This window comes from Myripristis murdjan, chromosome 6, assembly GCF_902150065.1.
Source record: "Myripristis murdjan chromosome 6, fMyrMur1.1, whole genome shotgun sequence".
Lineage (NCBI taxonomy): Eukaryota > Metazoa > Chordata > Actinopteri > Holocentriformes > Holocentridae > Myripristis > Myripristis murdjan.
The window spans coordinates 4572648-4596791 of record NC_043985.1 but is presented as its reverse complement, the minus strand read 5'-3'; the positions used below and the strand labels follow the sequence as shown (position 1 = coordinate 4596791).

General features: G+C 40.2%; 2 protein-coding genes across 2 annotated transcripts in view; both read left to right on the top strand.

Moving 5' to 3' along the window:
• LOC115360820 (F-actin-capping protein subunit alpha-2) overlaps positions 1–22180 on the top strand; it is a 28233-nt gene extending 6053 nt beyond the window's left edge. Inside the window, exons 2-10 of the mRNA XM_030053969.1 lie at positions 12102–12165; positions 14642–14693; positions 14988–15051; positions 16804–17010; positions 17226–17305; positions 19043–19121; positions 19276–19347; positions 20185–20247; positions 21042–22180. Of these exons, the coding sequence (XP_029909829.1) occupies positions 12102–12165; positions 14642–14693; positions 14988–15051; positions 16804–17010; positions 17226–17305; positions 19043–19121; positions 19276–19347; positions 20185–20247; positions 21042–21182 (822 nt within the window). The 3' untranslated portion in view covers positions 21183–22180. The remainder of the gene's footprint in view (positions 1–12101; positions 12166–14641; positions 14694–14987; positions 15052–16803; positions 17011–17225; positions 17306–19042; positions 19122–19275; positions 19348–20184; positions 20248–21041) is intronic.
• Positions 22181–23551: 1371 nt separating this feature from the next.
• The window catches only part of LOC115361236 (suppressor of tumorigenicity 7 protein homolog), a 62404-nt gene continuing 61811 nt past the window's right edge, over positions 23552–24144 (top strand). The window contains 1 exon segment of the mRNA XM_030054606.1: positions 23552–23697. The gene's annotated coding sequence lies outside the window, so the exon portion shown is untranslated.

Below are 24144 nucleotides of genomic sequence, written 5' to 3'. Positions count from 1 at the left end.
TCATAGATTCTTTAAAGTGTACAGTGCTAACCCCATGGCTTTGGAAAATCACAACACATTTAATTTGTGTGATCTCACAGCAAAATTTTCAAAAACTGGGGAAAAAAATCTTATTTTATTAGTTTGTAAGATTTTGGTTATACTTCTTGACTTGGATGTTGCACAATGGTAAACACTCAAATAATCATAAGGCCTCACACGACACACCTCAGTCAAGTCCAACTATCTCTGCCCTCTGCTCCATTGAAGGCTGAACAGTGAATGAGGAAATGTTCTGCCAGAAAGTACATGATGCTGTTTGCCCAAAACACTTTGTGGAATTCATAGAGTCAAATGACACGGTAAATTCCCAAAATTCCTACATGGACCTTGGTTGTTAAAAACTATCTGCATGACCTACAGTCTTTGGATCAAGATGTTATACGCGTCAAATGTTGTTTTAGGGTTAACTGTCACTTAAAAGATTCTCTTGTAGTGCTAAGCTCTAGTCAGTGGAGTTTGGAAGACCCTGAAGAACCCCCTGGGTTTCCCTGGAGTCCCGCTTGGGAACTGCTGTCTTAGGCCACAGGGCCAACTTTGCTGAATGCTGAAATGTAGCTAAGAATGAAGTGAAGAATGCAAGGCCAGATGATCGCTGTCTGTACTTGCCTGCTGCTTTGTCAGAGATCTGGAGATGAGTGATGAACACTATGTCCTTTTCAGTCAAAAAACCCACGCATCTACACTCTTGTGGGGCTCAAACTTCTGCTTCATTTTAGTGTACCTTAGAGCTGGTTATTCACTCCTTTATGCTTCTAGCTAGACGACAAAACATGTTTTGTCTAGAGGCTGCAGTTGTAAACACCAAACTTTACACGATTCCAAGTAATTATGGACGGATTTTGATGGATGGAATTTGATCATTCAAATCACTTTACAGATGCTGTATTTCAAACTGGACTGTTTAGACCCTTTAGGATTTTACAGAGCTGAAAACAACAACATTAACAGACCAGGAAGGAATAACATTTTAGATCAGGTAAACATTGCCATTTAGTAATAGAAGGACATAGGAAAGTCATGGAATTTAACAACAGGGTTATGGCGAGGGCTGTGCAGACAGTAACTACAAGGGATTTAGACTGAAATAGAATAGAGCACAACAGTTTGCTACCCTAGTTGACCCAGGAGCTTCTTTAAATGCCTAGTGTTGATGTGACAAGACCAGTGGATTTACACTGTGCTCCAGGTGTTGGTGTACTGTAAGTCATAATGCAAGGCAGTGATATTCCATACACTGCATAGCAGGTTGCTCAGGGTAAAATGACACTCTCCTGAACAGGCATGTTGTAAGGGCAAGACTGAAAGTGACAGATGAACAAATCTGAGGTTGGAAAGTTAGCATCACTGAGGCTCAGCATCTCAGTGGCAGAATATTCTGGCAGTGAAAGAGTGTGAAAGTTTCACCCTTACTATACTCAAGGTGTCTGGCATGTGTGTTTTATGTCTTTGTGAGGGATATATGGAGAAATAATGAGGATATATGGGGAACAGGGGGCCTAGAGGTTGCTAGGGATGGGAAGGAAAATCGATTCAGTCACAAATAGTGATTTCTATTTTTATTGCTATGATGACCCTGCGTTGATATTTGTTCTTATTTTGGACTTTTTTTTTCACACTGGAAAAAAATCCAACTTAGAATGCACACGATCATTGTTTTTCAAAATCACACAATATTGTAATATTGCATCACAAGACGTATCGAATTGGTGTCATATTGCATCGAGAATCCCTTCTGAATCCCATCCCTACAGGTTACAGAATGCTTTTGAATGGACTGTATAAATCCCTGCATCACTCCTCCCACAAGACATGACTATCAAAGTGTGTTTAAGGAAAGCACTGCCCACCAGCCAAGGACAAAATCCAGGAGAGGGGGGAGGGAATTTTAGATTTACCCAGGTTAGTGTGGATATATCCTGATGATGCACTGAGTGGTTCCCAGGTGGGAATGTCTCAACCTGTATAAATGTGAAGCAGGGTGGTGCTGCAAAAAGGCTTGGCGCTCCTGAAAGTACTATAGTTACACAGTGGATTGCATGATTTGTGCTGATATATGAAAAAACCTTACATAGAACTACACACCTCTGCTGCTCAGAGTACTTTTCTCTTAAATGCCAGATTGTGGCCATTATTTATCCAATATAATCTTGAGCAGACCTGCCACCACATCCTTGTTTTGTCTAGCAGAGGAACATTTCTAGTTCTCCAAACTCCTCTCTCTGTCTCCAGGCCATGGGGTTATTACCGATGTATAATTGCCCCCACCCCCAGGATTCACCAACAATAAGTCTCTGCACTGCTTTTAAACCTGGCAGCGTTTGTACTGTGGCATCTCCAGGCACCAAGGCCCTCTTTGTCCTGACTACTCAGGATATTGATAGGGAGGCATGCCAGCAGAGAGGATCTTGGAGATGGTGTAGCCTAAAAATGCCTGCAGGCCAGAGTATTGCCACGTTTTCTTCCTCTTACATTTTTTTTTCATGTATCTGTAATGGTCTGATAAGGTGATTATGATGCCAGGATTAGGGTTAGTGTTTTTATGAACATCAGTGGCTGTCGTTTGGGATAAATCTTGCTCCCAAAGAGGGTGTTGGGTGGGTTAGGTTCATATTGGGATGCTTTGGTGTGCGTGTGTGTGTGTGTGTGTGTGTGTGTGTTGGAGGGGGGTGATATGGTGATGAATATACAGTGACTAAGTTGAATGAAGAGGGGCCAGCTGGTGTCTAGGCCAAGAGAGCACAAAGACGCAAGGATCACACACCACAGGGAGCTCTTTATGTCTCACATTTTCTAGAGCCTGACCGATACTGGATTTTTGGGGCTGATACTGATGTTGGGGAATAAAAGAAATTGTCTGATATGTACATAAACATGCACAAACATACTTTTTTTTTTGCAACGATCTGTCAAATATTTAGAGTTTAAAATAATACAGACAATTTAATAATTATAAATAGCTATGAATTAAAAAACGCACATAGATATAACAAAATCTATCTCTGTCTATACCAAATTTTAATCAAGGAAAAGGATCAAATATTAATTTTTTGATTATCCCAAGCATTTTTAAATTAGCCTATGTTCTGTTAAAAAAAAAAAGTTTTCATATCTCTGCATATTGGACAACATTTACACCAATACTAGTATATCTGTGATAGGCCAGAATTGGCCGATAAAATCAGCCAACTAATATATCGGTTGGGCTCTAATGTTTTGTTTTATGTCTCATGTCCTCTTTGTTGGTGTCTGTCAGTTAGCTTCAATATTATTATTCCAGCTCCTTGGTTTGCACATGCCTACGTGCCAGCCCCCCCATAACCCCCCGGCCCCTCCCCTCAAGAATCCTCTTGCAGATTAGGGAATAGGCTGTGTTGCATGAGCAGAGTGAAAGCAAAATAGCAGATGAAAAAGCCCTTGTTTGGAGATGAAGAACAGCTCTGTCCAAGATGATGACGATGATGATTGTGACTGTCACATTTAGATAAACACACCAGCTTCCACCAGCCTCTCTGCTTCGTCTCTGTTCCTGTGAATTGACCAAGTCCTTCTGTTCCCCCCCTGTTCTGGACTGTCTCTGTCTCTCTGCCACACGACAGGCCCGCACAATTCAACAGAAAAGTGCAACTATCTTAACTGTGGGCTTTAAATCAAAAGAGACTGCATTTTTTTCCTCTTAGTGGGAAAACTTGTTTCAGACTGACAAGATATTTGAACCCCACAGGAGGTTCCTGAACAAAGTCACGTGGTGTTGTGGAGAACCTCGGGCCTTAAAATCAAGTGGCACAGTAGGGATCTCTCATTGTATTCATGCTCAGTAATTCCCAAACATCAGGCTATTTTCATATTGAAATATTCATCAGAAATATCTCTCTTTTCTATAGCCCTGCTACACAGCTGAGCATTACTAGTTTGGTGCAGACTGAACCAGAACCAGCACAGTTAGTTTCTCTCATCAGACTCAGTTTAGTCACCAAGTATGATCTAACATGTACAGGGAGGTATTGTCAAATCAGATATTATAATATCTTTGATTCAGTCAAAGATATTACCTTGATATCGATTTTGCAACATTATTGTAGAGATTATTATTGGTGCATGCATAAGATATTTGCACACAAGAAATTTTTAGTAAATAGTGTCCTAATCATTAATAATGTGGATATGATGACCAAGCAGGTAGTGACAAATAACATAACAGCAAGAACATCATTCACTCTGCTCATCATTTTACCGTAATGCAGTCTTTAAAAACAGGAAAAGACAGCACTTATTGCCATGTCAAAATATAATTTTGTCCAAAATCCCATACAATATGTCTAACCACATTATTAATATAATATTGATATATATGCCGGCCCTAGTATGGACATGGGTTGCATTGTGAACTAGTGGTTAAGAAACAGTCTCAAAGCCAAGCCATCACAGGTTCAGTCACAACAACAGTGCTTGTACTCAGCATCTGTGTGCCTTAGCCTCATGATTTTTATTATTAGTGGTGATGGTAACAATTGTATGGGAACAATTGGTCTGAATCTTTGTGAAAAATGTTTTGGGGCCAATCCAGAATGTCCCTGCTGGCCTCTATTATTGTTAATAGGCACTAGCGAAGTCAAACTATATGGGGAGTTTTATTTGACAGGGTCCCAGCAGTGAGTGCTGGGAGCTGGTTAATAAAATTCCCTGCAGAGCCTCTTTGCCTCAGGCTCGGCCCTGCACAGTGGCAGCCCAATACTCCAAGCTAAACTGAAGTCTCAAAGCTCAGTGTCCCAGCAGTAACATGACTCACAGTGGGACAAAGACCCAACTTACTCACTGTCACTGTTACTTTTTATAAATGCATTAAGTTCAGTTTCCTCCTTATCCATAAAAGCATATCACCCGACGTTCACACCCTGTCAGTATAAATTTAACAGATAATGGGGTCACCACTGTGACTTTCAAACCATGATGGGTGAGGAAGCTTTCACATAGTGTGAGTTTCTCAGTGGTAAAAACCTGTCTAAATTTGTAAGTTTCTTATAAAAAAAAATAACATGCTCCTGAGATGCAGTGTCACTTAAAAACTATAGATTTGTCAATGCGATACTACAGAAAAATGTAGAAATTTCCCAGCACTGATTCTGCAATGTTTTTTTGAACAGCTAGTCCCATCTGAATGAACATACATTCACAGCACAGTGGGGGAAGACAGTACTCCCAACAGAGGGAGTAATTTTATTTTTTAAAACATTCTCTTCAGAACTATTGTTCCAAGTTACATTAATAAAAGTTTGTGAAGGTTCTCAGGAGAGTACTTTAGCAACTGCAAACACAGATCAAAAGACTGCAGCAGTAAGCTGGTAAACTAGTGCACGAGGCAGGCCACTTCCCCATGTGGTATTCACCACACCGCAAATCTATGTTAGACTGTCTCACTGTTTTATCTGGGTATTTCATAGGCAGCATGATGTATTGGAAATTGGACAGAGTTTTCATATTTTTGCAAAGCTTGTTGCTATTCATGAAGTGGCAGCCGCTCCCCTTGGGGATGGCCGCTTCCTCTGTTGTCAGGCTCGCCATTTACATTTTACATTTACATTTTAGACATTTGTGCCTAAAATGTTACTTTTCTGATGCCTGAAGTGAAACTCTTCTGACGTGCACTCCCTACACAGTTGGGTCAGCCATAGAACAAATTGGAGCTCATAGGGATTCAGTGTTTTGCTGTAGTGGTGTTTTTAACGTGGGGTCCAGGGTCCTCCAGGGGTCCTCAGTGAAATCAGGAATAGCTTGATTTTATTATTCTCATAATTTTCTAATTTAAAAAAAAATCATATGGACATGACATGGATAAATGCATATCTTCAAAACGATATATCATGATACAGTGTGTTTTCAATAATGATCTATACAAAATAACCATGAGTCACAATCACTTTTGCATAATTCTGTGAACTAAATACAAATAAAAGGCACTTTCATTTTTTTACTCCTTTTATTTGGAGGTGACATTGAACAGAACTGTGGTTTGCTTTTGCGTTCCACACTTAACTTCCATGTTGCTTGCATCTTACAGATCTCCTTATACTTCCTCGTTAAGTTTCAGAGGATGTTTCTTGCGTGTAGTCTGACATTGGCACTGGTCTGTGGCATATTTTGGACCGTACCGATTTCTGGTCGCTGTCAGATTGTTTATATACAAACAACATTCAAACAACATGAGCACACCTGGTTTTAGGTACATGTTCCTTGTCTTGGTTGCATTGAGGTCTGGTCTGTGTCAGAGTGTAGCAGGGAGTTTGTTTCTGTGTCACGCTCCTCCATGTTTGTTTGTTATTCGAGCCTACATGTAGTAGGCCTAATGGTGCATTCAAGACAGCTATGTGCTTTCCTTCCTCAGGGCGGGTGCCGGTAATATTTTATTGTCAAAAGATCAACAAGACCAACTCAAAATGGCAGTTTCACATGAAAAATATTTTTATAACTAAGAGATTTACTGAAAAAAAAGCCAACAATTTTTTTTAGATGGATAGATTATCAAATATAATAAGTTAGAAGCCAGTGTGTGAGCAGGCAGGGGGTGGGCGGGGACTATATGCATATTCACAGATCCCACATACTTGATGAGTGCAAGATTTTTAATTTTATGTTTAAGCCGTTTTAAGGGATTAAGGGATGTTTTTCATGTAAAAAATGGTTGGGGTTTAGGGGTTTAATAAATGGCTGAAGGGGGACTTTAAAACATAAGAGATTATGTTACCATTATGTACAATACATGCAAATTTAAGAATTAACACAAGCCAGAATATCTCAAAGTGGTGGTCTGGGGCTTAATAGGAGTCAGCTTGGGGGTCCAGACCCTGGAAAAATTTCAAAACCCCTGTGCAAAGAACAAAACAAAAGCAGGATAGATGCTTGCTGTCACTGCAGGTTGGAACTGATTTCTGCTGTTTCAGAATGGTCTTTCTACTAACGCCCTGATGGCCATTTATAGCCAAAAGCAGAGCATCCTGCAATGACTACAACAGTAGAAAAAGTTTTAGATACCAGCCTTACAATCAGCTATTAGTTAAGGGGCAAGAGGTCAAAGGTGAAATGCCCCGACCATAGATACACCATAAAAGCTTGTGAATGATCATGTCTGATGGAAAAAGGACAGAAAACTTGGGGAAGGGATAAAAAAAAAAATCAGCTTGTTTTCCACTGCTGCATCTTCAAATGAGGATGTGGGCAGGTTGTTTCCCTGCATTATAGGAACTGGTATGAGGTACTTACAAAAAGGACTTGTTACCCATTTTTTCCACAGCTTTTAACAGTCAAGGCTGAAATGAATGCCCTTAGTATCTCAGAAAAGCTTTCCTTTGCTTATACTCTTGCTTTTTTTCTAATGGAGTATCACTCTGCTCTACTTTCTGTGAGGGGAGATTCATTTTAAACCTCATCTCACACCACCAACCTCACCTCTTCTGCCCTCCATACGCCTAAAACAGTTAGCATGAGTTTGCTGGCAGATTTGGTTGTAATGCCATCCCTGTCCATTCCTAACCAGCCTTTATCGATCTCTCCCTCCCTGCTGTATGGGCTTTAAAGTTAATCGGATTTATTGAAATGCATGTTTTTACAGTTTTTCACTAAGGGTTTTGGTTTTGTAATGTTGCATATTGGATTGAAGCTGCTGATGTTTACTGATGTTGCATTTGCCCCCTTGAAAACCTGTTACACTGACTTTAAACTGACACAGTAATGATACAGTGGTACTCCGGATGAATCTAGTAGTACCTCTGCTAATGCATACGTTTGCATACTGGAATCCAGTCAAACTATCTCATTAGAATCAGTTCAAATTGAGAGCTCCCCATTGACATCAAGTGTAGCATAAATCAGTTTTCTAATAAATATCTTATTGATACAGTTCTCGAATATCCATTATTTCAGGTATAATAAATGGCCAATAAAAATGCTAAAATATGTTTTCAGTAAATAGACAATATCTGCACAATACACTGGCAAAACAGTTGTATTAGTATAACCCTAGTTATTTTTCACTGAAAATGTCAATTGAGATTGGTAATAGTCAATATCTTAATGCAAGGTGCAAACGCAATAAGATAATTTTCTTCCTCATCACACTGATAAACATGAGTCAAATAAGAGGTGCCCATGCCACAAAATCACAACTCATCAGAATTTTTACCCTAAGAATTGATTAAAATCCTAAACATCACCTTCAAACTTCACTTCTTGTGGCTCCTTTAACCTCGCTGAAGACCTTGCACCTTCTATCCTTACTCTTAACAATTTCTTGGATTTGACATATAGAATATCAAGATAGAAAATCAAGATTGATCTTTAGAATTTGTGTTTTGGCCTGGAAATGTAAGCAGTCTTCCAGGCTTTGGGTTTGGCTTCAGTCACTGTCTGATCCTGGAACGACATGGTACTGGGACATTAGTGGCCCTAATGGGACTTGAACTCCTAACTCTGGGAGTGTCACTGCCTTTTTTGCCCATTTAGCTGCTAATATTAACCATTCAGGGCAGGACACCCAACCACAGATCAGCATAATGTTATGTCAGTATTTCCAGCAGACAGAACAACCAGCACCCAGCAGTAATTACAGGTTGTGCTGCTAAAGTTAAAGTCTATCCATACACTTTATTGAAATGAAGGCTGGGCATAGACAGTTGAATATGGTGTCAGATGTTTGAACTAATTGAGGTGTGCTTGAGTTATCTTGTCAGCCTCATAAAGTGAAGCGCTCTCTGGTTTTTTAACACTTTCAATGAATTTAACTGCTTATTGATTAAGCTGTGTTCTAAATAAGAGACAGCTGAACGGTTTGGCAGATGGGCAACAGCTAAGGCTGTAGTGGCTGTTTATTTCTGAATTAAGTCAGTTCAATTAAAAGGAAAGGCAGGACTCCCAGCCTTGATGAAGACATACCCCAGACATCACCAGGGTTTTTTTTTTGTTTTGTTTTGTTTTTAAACCATCAAGGTCTAATTGCATTCAGCACTAAAGCAGCATTATTTATTTATTTTTTCATTTTTGATGTAATCCCAGGAATGTGTCAGGGCTGCTGATGAAGACAGTGACTTTCATTTAGTCTTTGTTGTTATTTTTGGAGGGTTTGTGTCAAACCTCAGATGTCTGGAGCGTCTTAGAGATGCTGTCTCTTCATGGAAAGTCTGTTTACACTGCTGTCCAGTGTAATGAGGGACACCCAATGCAAATGGCTTCTCCCAGAAGCATTTCAACTCTCCACACACACAGGCATACACAGACACAGACAGACACACTTATTTTTCAAGATCTGCTCAACAAGAAGTGTGTGATGAGTGCTCACACAAATGCACACACCAACATTGTGTTGTGCATTTCACATCATGAAACATACAGTAAGTGGGTCATGATCTCATGACAGAGGCTTATGCGTGCACACAAACTTTCAAATCAGCATCACACACACACACACACACACACACACACACACACATGCGCGCATGCACACACATACACACATCCTTCCTTGAATTCTTTTTTTCCCCTCAACATTGCTCATTAATGAGAATCAATCTGCAGCTCAGTGCTGAGCCGCCAGAGCACTTGTATACACACACCACTAATAAGGGCCCGGGGGAAAACACACACACACACATACACACACACACACACACTCAGATACACACATGCGGACTGAGACAGGAACTTGAACACCTTCCCTGTTCTACCGGCTTGCAAGACCGGGGGGAACCTGGCCGAGCCTCTGCACCCTGGCAGGAAGAGCGAGGTAGCGAGAGAGACGACCAGAGTCTTCAGCACATTTTCATGTCCTTATATGGTCGTGAGCCACGCAGGGGAGGGAGGGGCCGTCGTTTTGCTGTCAGTTTGACATGTGACCTGGAAACAGGAAGTGTGCTGGTGCAGCAGCAGAAGAGGAGGGGAAAGAGGGTGGGGGGGCTCAGATGTAGTGTAGACACAGAAAACTGCTGCTCATAATGAAGGAGGGAAGTCAAGTGCAATGTAACTGCCCCCACGTCTTTCATCAGTGACACAGTAACATTACACCCTCTGTTGGCCAAAACATGTACACTCTGCATTTTAGGCATTAAGCTGATGCTGAATGACAAGAAGTGCATCACTGGGCACTAAAGCTGAATGATATGGTTAAAAAAAATCATATTGTGATTCATTTTACAGATATTGCGATATGGTTCATGATTTTAGTATGACGGAGTGTTAGTTTTTGCATTATTATTCCAATTTTCATTGAAAAAGCTATTAAAATGATGATTTTGTAGTTTTTGCCATTACCTGTACCAATTAAATATATTTTTTTACATCTGGAAAATACAGTTTATAGGCCAGGACACCTCTGTAGCACCATAATATTTTATTTACAACAGTGTGTTGTCACATGGTTTACCTTTATCAAAAAATTGCAGCTCCTGTGATTTGGATATTTCACTTGGCCATATGGTGGTTTTAGTAATATTTTGATTAATTTTTCAGCCCTATTGAGCACCCTTTTTTGCAGACTTCAAAAGGAGTCAGAATATAGGTACAGTGTAATTTGAATCAGCTTTAGTTAACATTACACAGCAACCTGTGTAGATATGGCAAGACAGGAAGTGGGCTCCTATTACAGCACACAATACACACTCAACACTTGAATAATTTGTTCCTCCCAGCTGCTGTAAGTTTTTATTATGTGTGTTAGTCAAGGGCACCTCCACATCACTTATACACTTAATAAGTTTAGACCCCCTATCTGTTTTTATGCTTTTTATTTTGTATTTTAGTGTTGTTGTTGTTTCTTTTTAGTGTAATTTTTTTTATCTCTTATATAATGTTTATAGTTTTTAATGTCTGTAGGTCGTCATTGCTCTGTAGTCCACAAGGGTGTTTAAAAGGAGGCAGGCAGACAGCCATCATTCGGAAATATTGTTCTCCTTTGGACATGTGATTGGTGGGTAAAAAGACAATGAAAGTGGTTGGATTTTAGGAGGCAAATGTGCGACTTAAAGACAAGAGAAGGTTCGCATGCACTGTACCTACCTAGCTGTGTGGTAGAACGAGTCACTGATGCAGCTGAACAATTTATGCAAGCTTGTTGGAAAATTGTCTGAGTGATTAATGCTCTGTATTCATTACAACTTCCCAATAATTGTTTGAGAACGACCGATACTGGATTTTAAAGGAGTAAAAAACTTTGATTAAGGATTAAGGACTGGCCAGTATTATTTTTTATGCACAACGTACTAGCCAATATATTGGTCAGGCTCTTAATTATTAAAGTTTAAGTGAAAAAAAAAACTTGACATCCCAGCAGTGCCAGACAGCAACTCCTGACAAAAACTTACAAAAGTGAAATGCTGCCAATCCTGCCAAAGCTCTGTGAGCAGCCTGACACTTCCTCTTTTAATCATGCAGTGCTGTATATGCATTGCCAATACAGCAACCCAAACCTCTGGTCATGTCCACACTAATCTGAAGTCTGAGAACATATCTTTGTTTCTCCATTTTCCCCTTCTTTCCCACTCAAAAAAAAAAAAAAGTTTTCATCCACAGAAAACCCAATGCATGCATACTAAGACCACTGCCTTAGTATGGATGCATTGGGGTTTCGTGATGTGTGACATAATGTAAGATAGTCATGTGATCCTGACTGGAACCAAAAATGCATGCAAAGTAATGTGTTGCTGTGTGCATACCAATTAAAGAAATTAGCGTTAAGTGATTTCTGTTTCTTGGTGTGGATGGCCAACGTTTTGAAAACTTTGTGAAAACTCTAGTGTGGATGGAAAATAATTTCACACAAAAACATTGTTTTCATATTTCCCCAGATTAGTGTGACCTTGGTGTGTTTGCTGGTAATGTGTGTGACATTGGAGCTGAGCCTCCCTCTACTGAGCATCAGCTAGACACCTGGGATGTAAAGTTTACGTTGAGCTGGAGTCTTCTGTTTTGGAGGAGAGTGTGACATAGATTCATTAAGGTGGTTGTGTTTCTGACTTGCACCTCTAGGCTCACCTTGTCCTACTTTGTCTAAAACACCTGTGTCCTTGTCCTGTTTGCAGGTACGCATAGCAGCTAACTTTGTCATCCACGCCCCGCCGGGAGAGTTCAACGAAGTTTTCAATGGTGAGTGTTTCTGTGTTTGTGTCTGTGTGTCTGTCTATGGTAGAGCTGCTCGATGTCGGCAAAAATAAATCATCAGCATGTTTGGAAGCTGCTGTCGTTTTTCAACACTCTGTCACCTAGGAAAAAAAAAATGTTTACAAGAGAATAAAATACCGGTGCTAAATATTTGTTTCTTTTGAACTAGATAAAATTATCTCTGGCTTTTCGTGACCAGATATGAACTCAGAGGGTTCCTCTACTACAACAGAATGGCTTGTTTTGGATGTTCATTTAATTTTGACATTTTTTTCTGAATGAATTGTGTTTAGCTGTGTTTAGCTGTCAGACACTGACCACGTTTACATGCACACCATATTCCTGTATTATTCGGAATATCCTCAATATTCCGGTTGTGCACGTGTCATGTAAACACGCACCAAACCTGATTAAAGTCATATTCCGGTTGGAGAGAATTCCGAATCAGACCCCTGGCACATGCCTGTTTTAACCAGAATATTGTGCCATGTAAACACCTTAATTGGAAAATGCCCCATACCGGAATATTCAGTTATGTCAGCACATGCTCTACTCGCAAGGAATCCTGGGGCGTCTTTGTTGTTATGGTTACTGCGAACAGCATGGTGAAAAGCAGCAAGAGCCAGCATTTTTGGAGTGAGGAGGAGACTGCAGTCTGCCTTCAGCTAATGAAAGACTTAAATATCATGGAGTACATTGATGGGAGAAAACACAGAAATAAAAAAAAAAAAAAAAATCTTCTTCTTCTGTATTTCCGGCAGACCAGACGCCTATAGGCGTATTGCTGCCCCCCGCAGGTTGAGTGTTGCATTAAATAAGAGCGTGGAACACACCGAAACACAGGAATATGCCAAGTAACATGTAAATGGAGCTGCAGCGCATATAAACACCTTATTAGGAATATTACCTTAACCAGAATATTGACCTGAATAGGAATATGGTGTGCATGTAAATGAGCTCACTGTCAATCCATGGATAATAATCCATAATAGTGTTAAGAACCACCATGAGCTTCTTTCTGTGGTGCAGCAACTGTGTGGGACACACTTCACTTCAGAGAGCAGTCATTTTCATTTCGGGCCTATGTTGATATTTTGTTTTAAAGCTGATATCGGCTGATACTGATGACATTACGATATTACCATGCATCTGTACAATCATGGTCATTTTCAAACATAACATTTTAACACCTTGGTTATATTGAGGTAGTGTGCGCTTCATGCTGGAATGGAAAGGTGGCCCTTTGAAAACCATTTTGTTTGTTACTGACTTTTAGGAAATCCCTCTTTTAACTGGGTTTACCATCCCTTTAAAAAGATTTGAAGCACTTTAAAGCAGGCTTTAAAGCAAAACTGAAAAGCAGTATTAACAGACCAGGATGGACTAACAGGATTAGGTCATTGAAACACTGATTCAGTTATGCAAAGTCATTGAAGTTTACATCACAGGAGTTTTGTTGCAGGCTTTGTGTACATGTACTGCATTGTTTTCTTGCACTAAGTTGCACATTAGAAAAAAATGTAATTATTTTCTAATTACATGAATCATGAAAATCAGCATCACTGCTTTTCTTCTGCGTACTGAAATGCACTGAAATGTTTTGGAGAAGCGTTGAACATGAGCTGTTCAAATCGCTGTGGCACTTCAGCAAGCAAAATGAGCCTGTGATCTTTTGGCAAAATGGTAGCTCAGCCAGTAGCCTCCAACACAAGTGCTGACACCATGCTGTCAGAGTAGTGTCCCTTGTTTGTGTGTGTGTAAGTGTGTGTTTGTGTTTTGGCAGAGTTAAAGCGTCCCCCTGCCTTGATAAATGTCGTCACCTCGGAGGAGTGCCAGGGGGCTGTCTGTCTTCCTCTTATCACAGCCTGACAGCCCCCCTCTCTCCGCTGTCTCTCTCTCTCTCTCTCTCTCTCTCTCTCTCTCCCTCTCTCTCTCTCTCTCTCTCTCTCAGCCCCCCTATCCACCTTGTCCCCTCTCATCTCTGTGTGATTTTACAGCCTCTTTTCCACTGAGCTAATTCACCATGTCTGCTTCACTCCCCTGGTATGACTGCTGCACTGATTGACCTGGGGCAGTTGTGTGTGTGTGTGTGTGTGTGTGTGGGTGTGCGTGTGTCACCCTTCCTCTTCTCTTCTCACCTCCTTTTTGTTCCCTGCTGTTTTCCCTTCATCCCTCAGCCTCCCATTTTCTTCTCTCCTCCTTTCCTGCTTCCCTCTCTTCTCCTGCCCCACTTTTGCCTCTGCGCCTCGTTTACATTTCTCTCATCCTCTCCTCCCATTTTTCTCCTCTCTTCGCTTCACTCTCCTGCCCTCTCTTTCCCCCTCTCCTCCTCTCCTCCTTTCCTCTACTCTTCCCATTTTTTCTACTACTTTCCTATCCTCCCCTCTTGTCTCCTCTCCTTTTAATTGCACCCTCTTCTGTTGTTTTCCTCTCCTAACATATCTGTGTTTTGTCTCCTCAGATGTGCGATTGCTGCTCAACAATGACAATCTTCTCAGGGAAGGTGCAGCGCAGTAAGTCTCCTCTCTTGAGTTGATAAGATTTCCAGATCTCGAAAAGATTTGGGGATTGGTCAAAAGTCTTTTTAAAAGAGAAAAATTGATTTTTGTAGTGACGTGACTATACTTTTTAAGGGAACAGACCATCTGTCCTTAAGATTCACAAGTCCTTAAAATTCTAAAGTCAAAATCACTGTTTGTCGAGTTTGTATTGGTAAAAGATTTGAAGAACTGAAGGTCAGGGCAACGTACAGACTTCCACAAAGAAATTGAATTAACTAGACTTTTGTGTTTGTTCTCTCTCTGAAGTGCATTTGCACAGTACAATGTGGACCAGTTTACCCCGGTGAAAATTGAGGGCTACGAAGAACAGGTGAGTTTGTTGTTCCGCTTCCCCTAAAGGCGTGGCGGTAGCTGAGAGTTTAGAGAAGGATTGCATGAGTCCACACATTTGAGTCTACCACGTGAGCTCTGTGTCATGCTGTCCACTGTTCCTCCTGTCTTTCCTGTCACTCTGCTCCTCAGACTATCTAATCGCTCCATCACACCCGTGCCCAGTTTGTTGCCCTCTTATGGTGGCTCATGCATTTCAGATGACTCATTCAGCAGCATTACAGCACTATAATAAGAAAACTAATACCACTATTAGAGGAAAGTAGGAAATAACAAAAGGTCTTTTTATTTGTACTGAATTTAAATCAGCATCTAGGGAAAAAAGAATTACACTCCAGAGAGCCATGTAGTCATCAGGGATGCAAACAGCACGCCGAAAAGCGCAACTCGCTTTTTTCGTGGCCATTTGGGTGACTTGTGTGAATCGTGCAGATCCGATGAGTTGTTTTTTTTTAAGGGGGGGGGTCAACTTATCGATCACAGAATTGCGGACGGAATCGCGGAATTAGCCAAATAAAACAATCTATTTTTAACGCGGAATTTGACATAATAACAACTGCACCGGCACAGCACTAGCCAAAAAGCAAAGAAACTTTCCAGCTACAGCAGCGCAATGACATAGATTGTCTATCAAAGTGAAGACTTGCTACTCCACGCTATTTTCACTGGCTAACAGCAGCACACTGGCTTAGCTTGTCTATTCAGAGAAGAGGTATCACTTCGGCTTATTTTTCATATTCAATTTGTGTTATCACATGCATACTACTGCTCATTCATTGGTAGTGGAATTGTTAGGTCTGTTTGATAAGTAATTTACATTTTTAAAATAAATAATAATTTAACATATTGTTAAAAAATTAAATTAAAAAATTAAAAAATGTCTGGAGTCACGCTTACTGGTAAACACCCCCCCCCACACCCCCCACCCCGGGAGGTTCGGAAACTTCTCTCTTTTTTGAGGTCTTGCTGTTTGCATCCCTGAGTCATGATATTCATACGGTGCATTTAACCCCAAACACAGACATGGTTAAAAAAAAAAAAATCAGAATTATGAAAATGGCAGTACCTAATAGAAACAGGATAACCAGTGTTGTAAAGGGACACCAGAACACAAGAAGCAGCATTAAACTGCTCTGTAAATAACAAACAAAAAAAACATGGGGATAAGGGGGAGGGGTGGGGTGTGAAATAAAAGATAGAAGAAAGAAGTCACTCTGAATTTGACATAGTACTCTTTATTACTTTTAGTAATTTTTCTCCACTGTTATCTTTCTGCCATGGTAGCAGCCACCTGTTGTGAGTTTCTGAGAGGAGGTAGCACAGTGCTGAATGAAAGTGGCGGTGTGGTTGCTTCACTAATCATTGCACTGTCTTATGTAAAGATGTCATCATGTCCCCATGTTGCCACACCATGGGCTGAAATTCCCTCGTCTGTTACCCAGCAGGCTGTGCTGCATGTTGAGATGGAAGGCACTCAGTGGAAAGTTGAGGCTGACATCTGTGTTCCTCTCTTTGTCTTCCTCCTTCCTTTCACTCTTTTCTTTCTTTGTTTTTCCCTCTCCTGGTGGCATGCTTTTTATTCCCTCTTTGTCACGATTCTCCCCCCTCCTCCCACCGTCCTCCTTTTTATCATTTTCTCAATTTATCTTTTCCTCTTCCTTCTTTCTTTCTTGCTTTTTCCCCTCCTTTTCTACCTCCCGTGTCTTCCTCCTTTTCCTCTTCACCTGCTCAGGTCTTAATCACAGAGCATGGTGACCTTGGAAATGGCAGGGTTCTGGACCCCAAGAACAAGATCTCCTTCAAGTTTGACCACCTGAGGAAGGAGGCCAGCGATCCGCGGCCCCATGACGTCGACAGTTCCCTGGAGGGCTGGAGGAGCGCTGTTGACTCGGCTGTCAGGGCCTACGTCAAGGAGCACTACCCCAACGGGGTTTGCACTGTAAGTCCCATCCAGCCCTCTCCATAACCTCAGTGATGCACCCAACATCACTTAAAGAAGGCCTTAATCTCAAAATGAAAATACTGTCATTTATTACTTTTCCCTGGAGTCAAAACTCACTGAAGCTTTTAATACCATCAAACAAAAATGTAAAAAATCTAGCTCTTCTCTTAACCTTACATTTTAAATGTACAATGTGTTGCTTCTCCCCTCAGATTTACGGGAAAAACATTGATGGACATCAAACCATCATTGTGTGCATCGAGTGCCATCAGTTTCAACCAAAAAACTTCTGGTATGTTTGAGTGGAGGTATTTATACTGCATGCAGTAATTAAGTTTTTTTTTCTTTTTTCTTTTACACCACTGAAAATGGTGATGACTGACGGATTGAGTTTTGTTTGAGGGAGTTTAGAAGCAAAAAGCAGCACAATGTCAGGGTTTTGTTAAGCTGTATCACAGCTTTAAGAATTCCCAAAGGCATGTCAAAGTTAATTTTAAGAAGATTTTTAGTTTCAAATGTCGTTTCATTTGCACAGGACATGACTTCAGTTGGCACTCTGAGAACTTTAGATTGTTGTCCCTCCATAAACACCACTGAGCTTCCCTGATCAGGTTAATCTGATTGGATAAGGAGCACACCAATCCTCTTTGCAGATGGGTTTTATGGAGCTTATGGTATGTTGAATGTCATCATCCCATAGCTCCTGTGTGTGACCGCCACTGTTGTCACCTTGAATAGCACGGCTATTTCAGTTAGCTCAGGGTCAGTTCAGACTATGACATTAAAATTGACATGTTTGTTTTGATTGCATTTCACTTGACTGACTGGGTTTAATTTGAGCTAATAATATAAATGCCCACCCTGTTGCACTCTGTGCTTTCATGGAAGGGGCTTCCCTCGCTCTGTGATCCTTCCCAAGATTTCCTCCTGTTTTTTTTTTCTTCTCCTTTTTGGCTTTAAAGGTTTTTGGGAGTTTATTCTTGACTGCTTTGAAGGTTCAGGTCAGGGGGTGTTATTTTGTTTTCTTTAAACTGTGGGGCCCTTTGAGACTGTAAACAGTGACTAAGGGCTTTAAATAAACTTGAACTTGAGCAGAGGGACCATACGGTTTTCATGTAGAACTCGTGATCCAAGCCCTTTAGCATGAAAGAACCTTTTATTTAACCTCTTGGATGCTTTGAACATATTTTGAATTTATGAAGAAAAGCTGATTTTTTTATGGGAACTACTTATTTACATTTAAGTGACAAGAGGACTGCCATAAAACCCACCAACTTTGTATGCTGATGATTTAGCATGTGCACAAGACAGAGATTTTAGTGGTGCTGTGGTAGTGGTATTGTAATATGTAAAAGGTACTTCCCCATAAGTGTAGTCCTGTAAAAATTTCATGTTCATGTTACAGCCCATGTGTTCGGGAAGACAAGTATGTTTACTAAGAAAAACATGCAAATTGAATAATGGCCGCATTAGCATATCTGGTTATGTTAAATATGCCATGGTGGCTATATTGGAGCATTAGGCAGTTCAAGTACCGCTTGTTTCAAGTGAAGAAGGAGAGCCTTTGTTTTCAGAGTCTACCTTCTCATTCAGAATAGTATGATAGAATACTCAAATGTTACTGCAAAGCAAGGCCCTTTATTTGTATAGCACATGTCATACACAGGCAATTCAAATTGCTTTTAGAATTAAAAAAAAAAAAAAAAAGAGGAAGAATGATATTAATTTACAAAGTCCAAAATTACAGCAGCACTCTAAACTACCTTACATAACAATACAAATACAGTAAAATTAGCAGATTTGTAATGACTAAATGTCCTGAAGCAGTGTCGGGGCTTGGTAACAAAACACACCCTGCAGTGCCTGTTTACCTCGGTCTAGTTTGGAGGACATTGTTTCTCCCTGTAAGCAACACTGACTCCCCAAAGAGTTTGACACCAGTAGCTACCCTCTTTTTTGCTTGCCATTGCCCTCCTCTAACAGTAAGAACAGTGACAAATGTCTGGTTTCTCTCTGGCTCTCTACACAGGAACGGACGCTGGAGGTCAGAATGGAAATTTACCGTCTCCCCCTCTACCACTCAAGTGGCAGGCATCATGAAAATCCAGGTGTGTGTGTATGTGTGTTACCTATATATGTATGTCTTCATTTTCTTGACATCTGGACTAATTTGTTCTTTTTTCCCCACACTTGATGTTTTCATTGTTGTTGCACTGAACTAGATGTAAACCCAATGTAAGTGAATGTAACCTAATCTTCCAGGTTCATTACTATGAAGATGGAAATGTTCAGCTGGTGAGCCACAAAGAGGTCCAGGAGTCCATGTCACTTTCTGTGAGTACATCATGACCATCATGGGTGTTTACTGAAGTTGTGTTATAGAGCATGTACTGTAGCAAAACATAATAGAGTATTCCACTTAACTACCTGCTTGCAGTCTTTGGAAATACTTAATATATACCCCCTCAAGTAACTGAAATATAAAACATGAGGTTTTTTGATTCTCTCCATTCTCTCCTTTTTATTTCCTTCCCCAAATGAGGTAGCACTACCAGAGGTTGCTGTATTTGAAAGTGTAGCTTTTGTCAGGTTGATCATATTTGGTATTTGTATGTCCAGTTTATTTGCAGTGCAGATGTGTACATCTGTCCCACCCTGTCTTTACTGTGTCAGGGTCTGAAAATATCTTTTTGTTGAACCAGCCACTATATTTAGTTTGTGAAAAAAAAATGCACCAGACACTTTGATGCTTTACTAGAAGGTAGGGCCATGTTAGTTATTATTTAGTTTTGATTTTCATATAAACACACAAGCTACCATTTTCTGCTTCCCCCCTCTGCATGTTTTAACTGGAGATAAAAGCAGACCACAGACACGTCCAATCAGAGCATCTGAATGAAGAGAAGGTTTTTGGGAGTTAATGTCTCATATTCTGTGATCCCTATAACTGTGTGAACATACATGTGTTTATTTATTTATTTACTTGGTATTTTTTATTTCTACACAACTATGTGTCTGGTAAATACATTGCATTTACCCGGCACTTGCATAATCTACCCGCATTTGGTCGGGTGCTAATCCCAGACGCTGGTTTATGAAACTTTTATCCTGGCTGAAATTGTTCTAAGTGACTCATCTCCCACTCTATCTTCTATTTCTGTTTCCTCTCAGAATGAGGCTTCAACTGCAAAGGAGTTCATCAAGATCATCGAGGCTGCAGAGAATGACTATCAGGTATGTAATAATCTGAACTGGATAATTTTTTTTACCTATATTTATTGAAAAGAAGGGACAAGTTAAGCACACGTGTTCTTTTAAAAGCATTTTAGCGGTTTTAAAAGATGATTCTGGAATCCCTGAAGTCAGTTGGAATGCCGGTTTGGCAGAACCAGATCCTCAATTCCTACAGATAAAACCACTGGATTCTAGCAAACATAGAGCATAACATGAGCGTAGAGGTGACATAGCTTGTAATATTGTATACCAAGCCAGAATGAAAGAAAATTTACCAGATTAGAAATGAGATTGCATAAAAACTGGAATTGTAAGGAGATTCTTTTGTGTGTTAATAACTTACTAAAGGGATTTTGTATTGTCAGCATGAAAGAAGGAAGTTTCATCATCATGTGATTGTAAATGTAGTTGTGTACCCCGTTTCTTATCATACTGCTTCTACACATTTCCCATTCCAAATTCCAGACTTTTCTCAGATCAAAATATTTGTGTGGATTTGAAGATATTACTTGATGTTCAGTAATGTAATGGAAACCATACTTTCTGATTGGCCTGTGGTTTTCATCCTTTTAAGATGAAAGGTCATTTTGTTAAATTTATTGTTACACTTCTTGTGTGTAATCTTCAAACTTTTCAAGACCTGGAAAAACATTTTTAAGGTATGGAAATGAAAGGAAATATCCATATATTTCCTTACCTTTCAGGGCAGGTAGGAACGCTCCATTAAGGGATTTTCTAAATGACTAATTTCTTTCTTTCTCTCTGTTTTCTCTCCGTTCTTCCTTTCCCTCCAGACCGCCATCAACGAGAATTACCAGACCATGTCGGACACTACCTTCAAAGCCTTACGCCGTCAGCTTCCCGTGACACGCACCAAAATCGATTGGAACAAGATCCTGAGCTACAAGATTGGCAAGGAGATGCAGAACGCTTAAAAACAGAGGAGAATAATAAAACAGACAACCCCTCACCCCACCCCACCCCCAAACAACATTGCATGACTGGATAGTTGTATTGTCTTTGTACAAAAATTAGACAAACGGGGACAAACAAAGGTTTGGTCTCACAGCAAGATGTCACCTTACACTTCAGATGTCTACTTTTACTGATATTTTTTTATACAGACACTTAACTTCTCTGCATAGTGAATATAAAGTGATGGTGATAATCATGTTTGGGAAAGTATAACTCGAGGAAATATTACAAGACATAGGAGAAAGAGGGGGTTACTTGTATGCAAAAACACCCTTATACAATATCACGTGTGCAATATTTATTGTGTCAGTGAGACCACACCTTTAGTTTGACCTGCCGAAAAACGAATGAATTTGCAACGATGGTGAAACAAAATGATTATTGGGAGAATTCTGTCTGCATTTACAAAAGAGCTCAGATATTTTGGCTGAAATGAAAGTCTCCATCCACAACACGGTTACTGTCCCCGTGCAGTCAACAGCAACCACAAAAAAAGAAGTTCTTTGTGTTCATTGACTGGTATCTTTGGCACAAGCAGTCACCATTGTCGACCACTCAATGTTCCTGTTTCCTCATTCTGGTACTTCCCTCACGGTTTGCCCCGTATGTAAGATCTCAAGCTTGCAGCTCTCCTGGCTAAATTGCCTTTTGACTCTCCATCGTCTGAGCTGTCACTCAGCGCTGGGAGTTCATGACAACTTAACAAGCTTAATTAACAAAGTCATTAATCGCTAAGTAATGTGCATAATGTCCAATTTACAATAAAATTACAAAATATCGCTCTCTCTCCCTTCCAGTGCTTATTTTTATTAAAACGGAACCTGACTGTATTATATAACAAGGCACATTGTAATATATACCTGTATGAAACATCCTGTCTGTCAGTTTGGTGATTTATTTCCATGAGATTAATTGTAATTCAGTCACAATTATGTTGCATTAAATGACAAATTTTCTATTTACTGACTCATAATTCCTACCTTTCTTGTCTATACTACGGTGGCGTATATATATATAGAACACCACGTGTACAATATATGGCTGTGCTTCAGATCTCTAGTGCTGAACATTTTGAATATAATACAAGTGCATGTGTTTTACAAGTCACCTAATCACAATAATCTAATACTTCAGTGCAGGATTTTGCTCCCAAACTTTTTAACATGAAGTCCTTCCTACATAGATACACGTAAGCTACAAACCCTGTTTTACAAAGGAACCGTATTAACGACCCTATTAACTAAGGAGCCCTGTGCTGTGTGTGAAGAGTTCTTGTTACATACCCTTACCTCATCACACAGGTTAGTTCAAATCATACTACCTACTTAGTGTAGCTCAAATCTTAGTCTACACTTTTCCCATCAGTAATTTCAAGTATAATAAACTACATTTTAAGTCTAAACAAACAATTGATTAATTTTGTTATCACAATCCTCTAAATGTTCAAAATGCACTGGAATTGTTAAAAAAAAAAAAAAAAAAAAAAAAAAGCCATAACCCGGAGGAGGGGGGACGTTGTCCCATTAAGTGGATTTTATGGAGGATGAGAACAACACTGGACATCAAGGCAACTGATCACAGTTATGGGTTTTCAAGGTAAGAAGCTGTGTAAGAGATTAGGTGTTTTGCAATATTACTTTTTAAATGAGCAAAGGGTCATGTGGTAGGCTACTCTGAGGAACAAACTGACACTAATTAAGTGGACAAGGTGTCAGATGTTATTGTCTAATTTTACTTGGGAACTGAAGACAATTGTTTCCTTTAGTAGGTCTACTGAACCCAGAACTGGTCCAAGTCCACCTAAATCCCCCTGTCCAAGTCCTTCACATGCATTTACTTGCCCTTATCAAACAAACAAATTATCTGTTTGTCTGTCCATCTATCCATCTGTCTAGGTGTGTGTGTGTGTGTGTGTGTGTGTGTGTGTGTGTGTGTGTGTGTGTGTGTGTGTGTGTGTGTGTGTGTGTGTGTGTTTTACATGTAAAGGATAGGCCAGTATACCCAATTAAATATAGGAATTTACACAACAAAATCGCCCTGTGATCCTCTGTCACAAGAGCATTGATTGACATCCATAGCAAGATGCAATTCAAATTAAAAATTGACCGCAGGTGATTTTTGATCGGGAAACTGTTCTTGTGAGTGTGATCTTTTACATATCTATATGCTGAAGGAGGAGGACTCTGTAGTAGACCCGGTTTTAGCTGTTGGCAAGAATTTCGCTTCGTTTTTGGCTTTGCCCTTAACGTGAGCGCTATGCAAATGAACGCGAATGACTGACAGCGCCATCTTGAGGCCGTTGGGACTAACTGTCCTGGTTAGCGAACTGGCTAACTGTAGCTAACGTTAGCAGCCCAGTCTGCAGACACGTCTACAGTCCCGGCGGTGCTCCATAGACATATGTTGGACTGCTAGTGGAAGAAATGAGAGCTACAAACAAGGATTTAACAGGCCTTCATACACACACAAATTAAGGTGAGTCCACACAACGCCGTGTTTTAACGAGTCACTGAACGGCGCCGTTGACCGTGCTCACACTGTGTAAAGTTTTGATGTTTTGCAGTGAACGTTAGCCAGCCCACGTTAGCATTTAGCCTCAGCTAGCAGGCTGAGTGGGTAACCCCTTAGCCAAGTTTAAATGGAAACGTGCATAGCCAATGTTACATGTACACATGGGCATCAATAACATGTTTTGAGCTGCCATTTATTTACTTTGCCTTACCAAGCAATGTACACAACAGCACGGCAGAGCAGACCAGAATATTGTAATGGATTTATAAAAGGTTAGGGTTAGATCAGATCAACTTTCCCAGAAGAAAGTCATTGCCATGCAACCCCCCTTATCCTATAGCCCTATTGTGCCCCGGTATTTCTACTTAATTCGTTGGCCAAGTTTCATTTTTTCTTAAGTGCAGGGGGGTT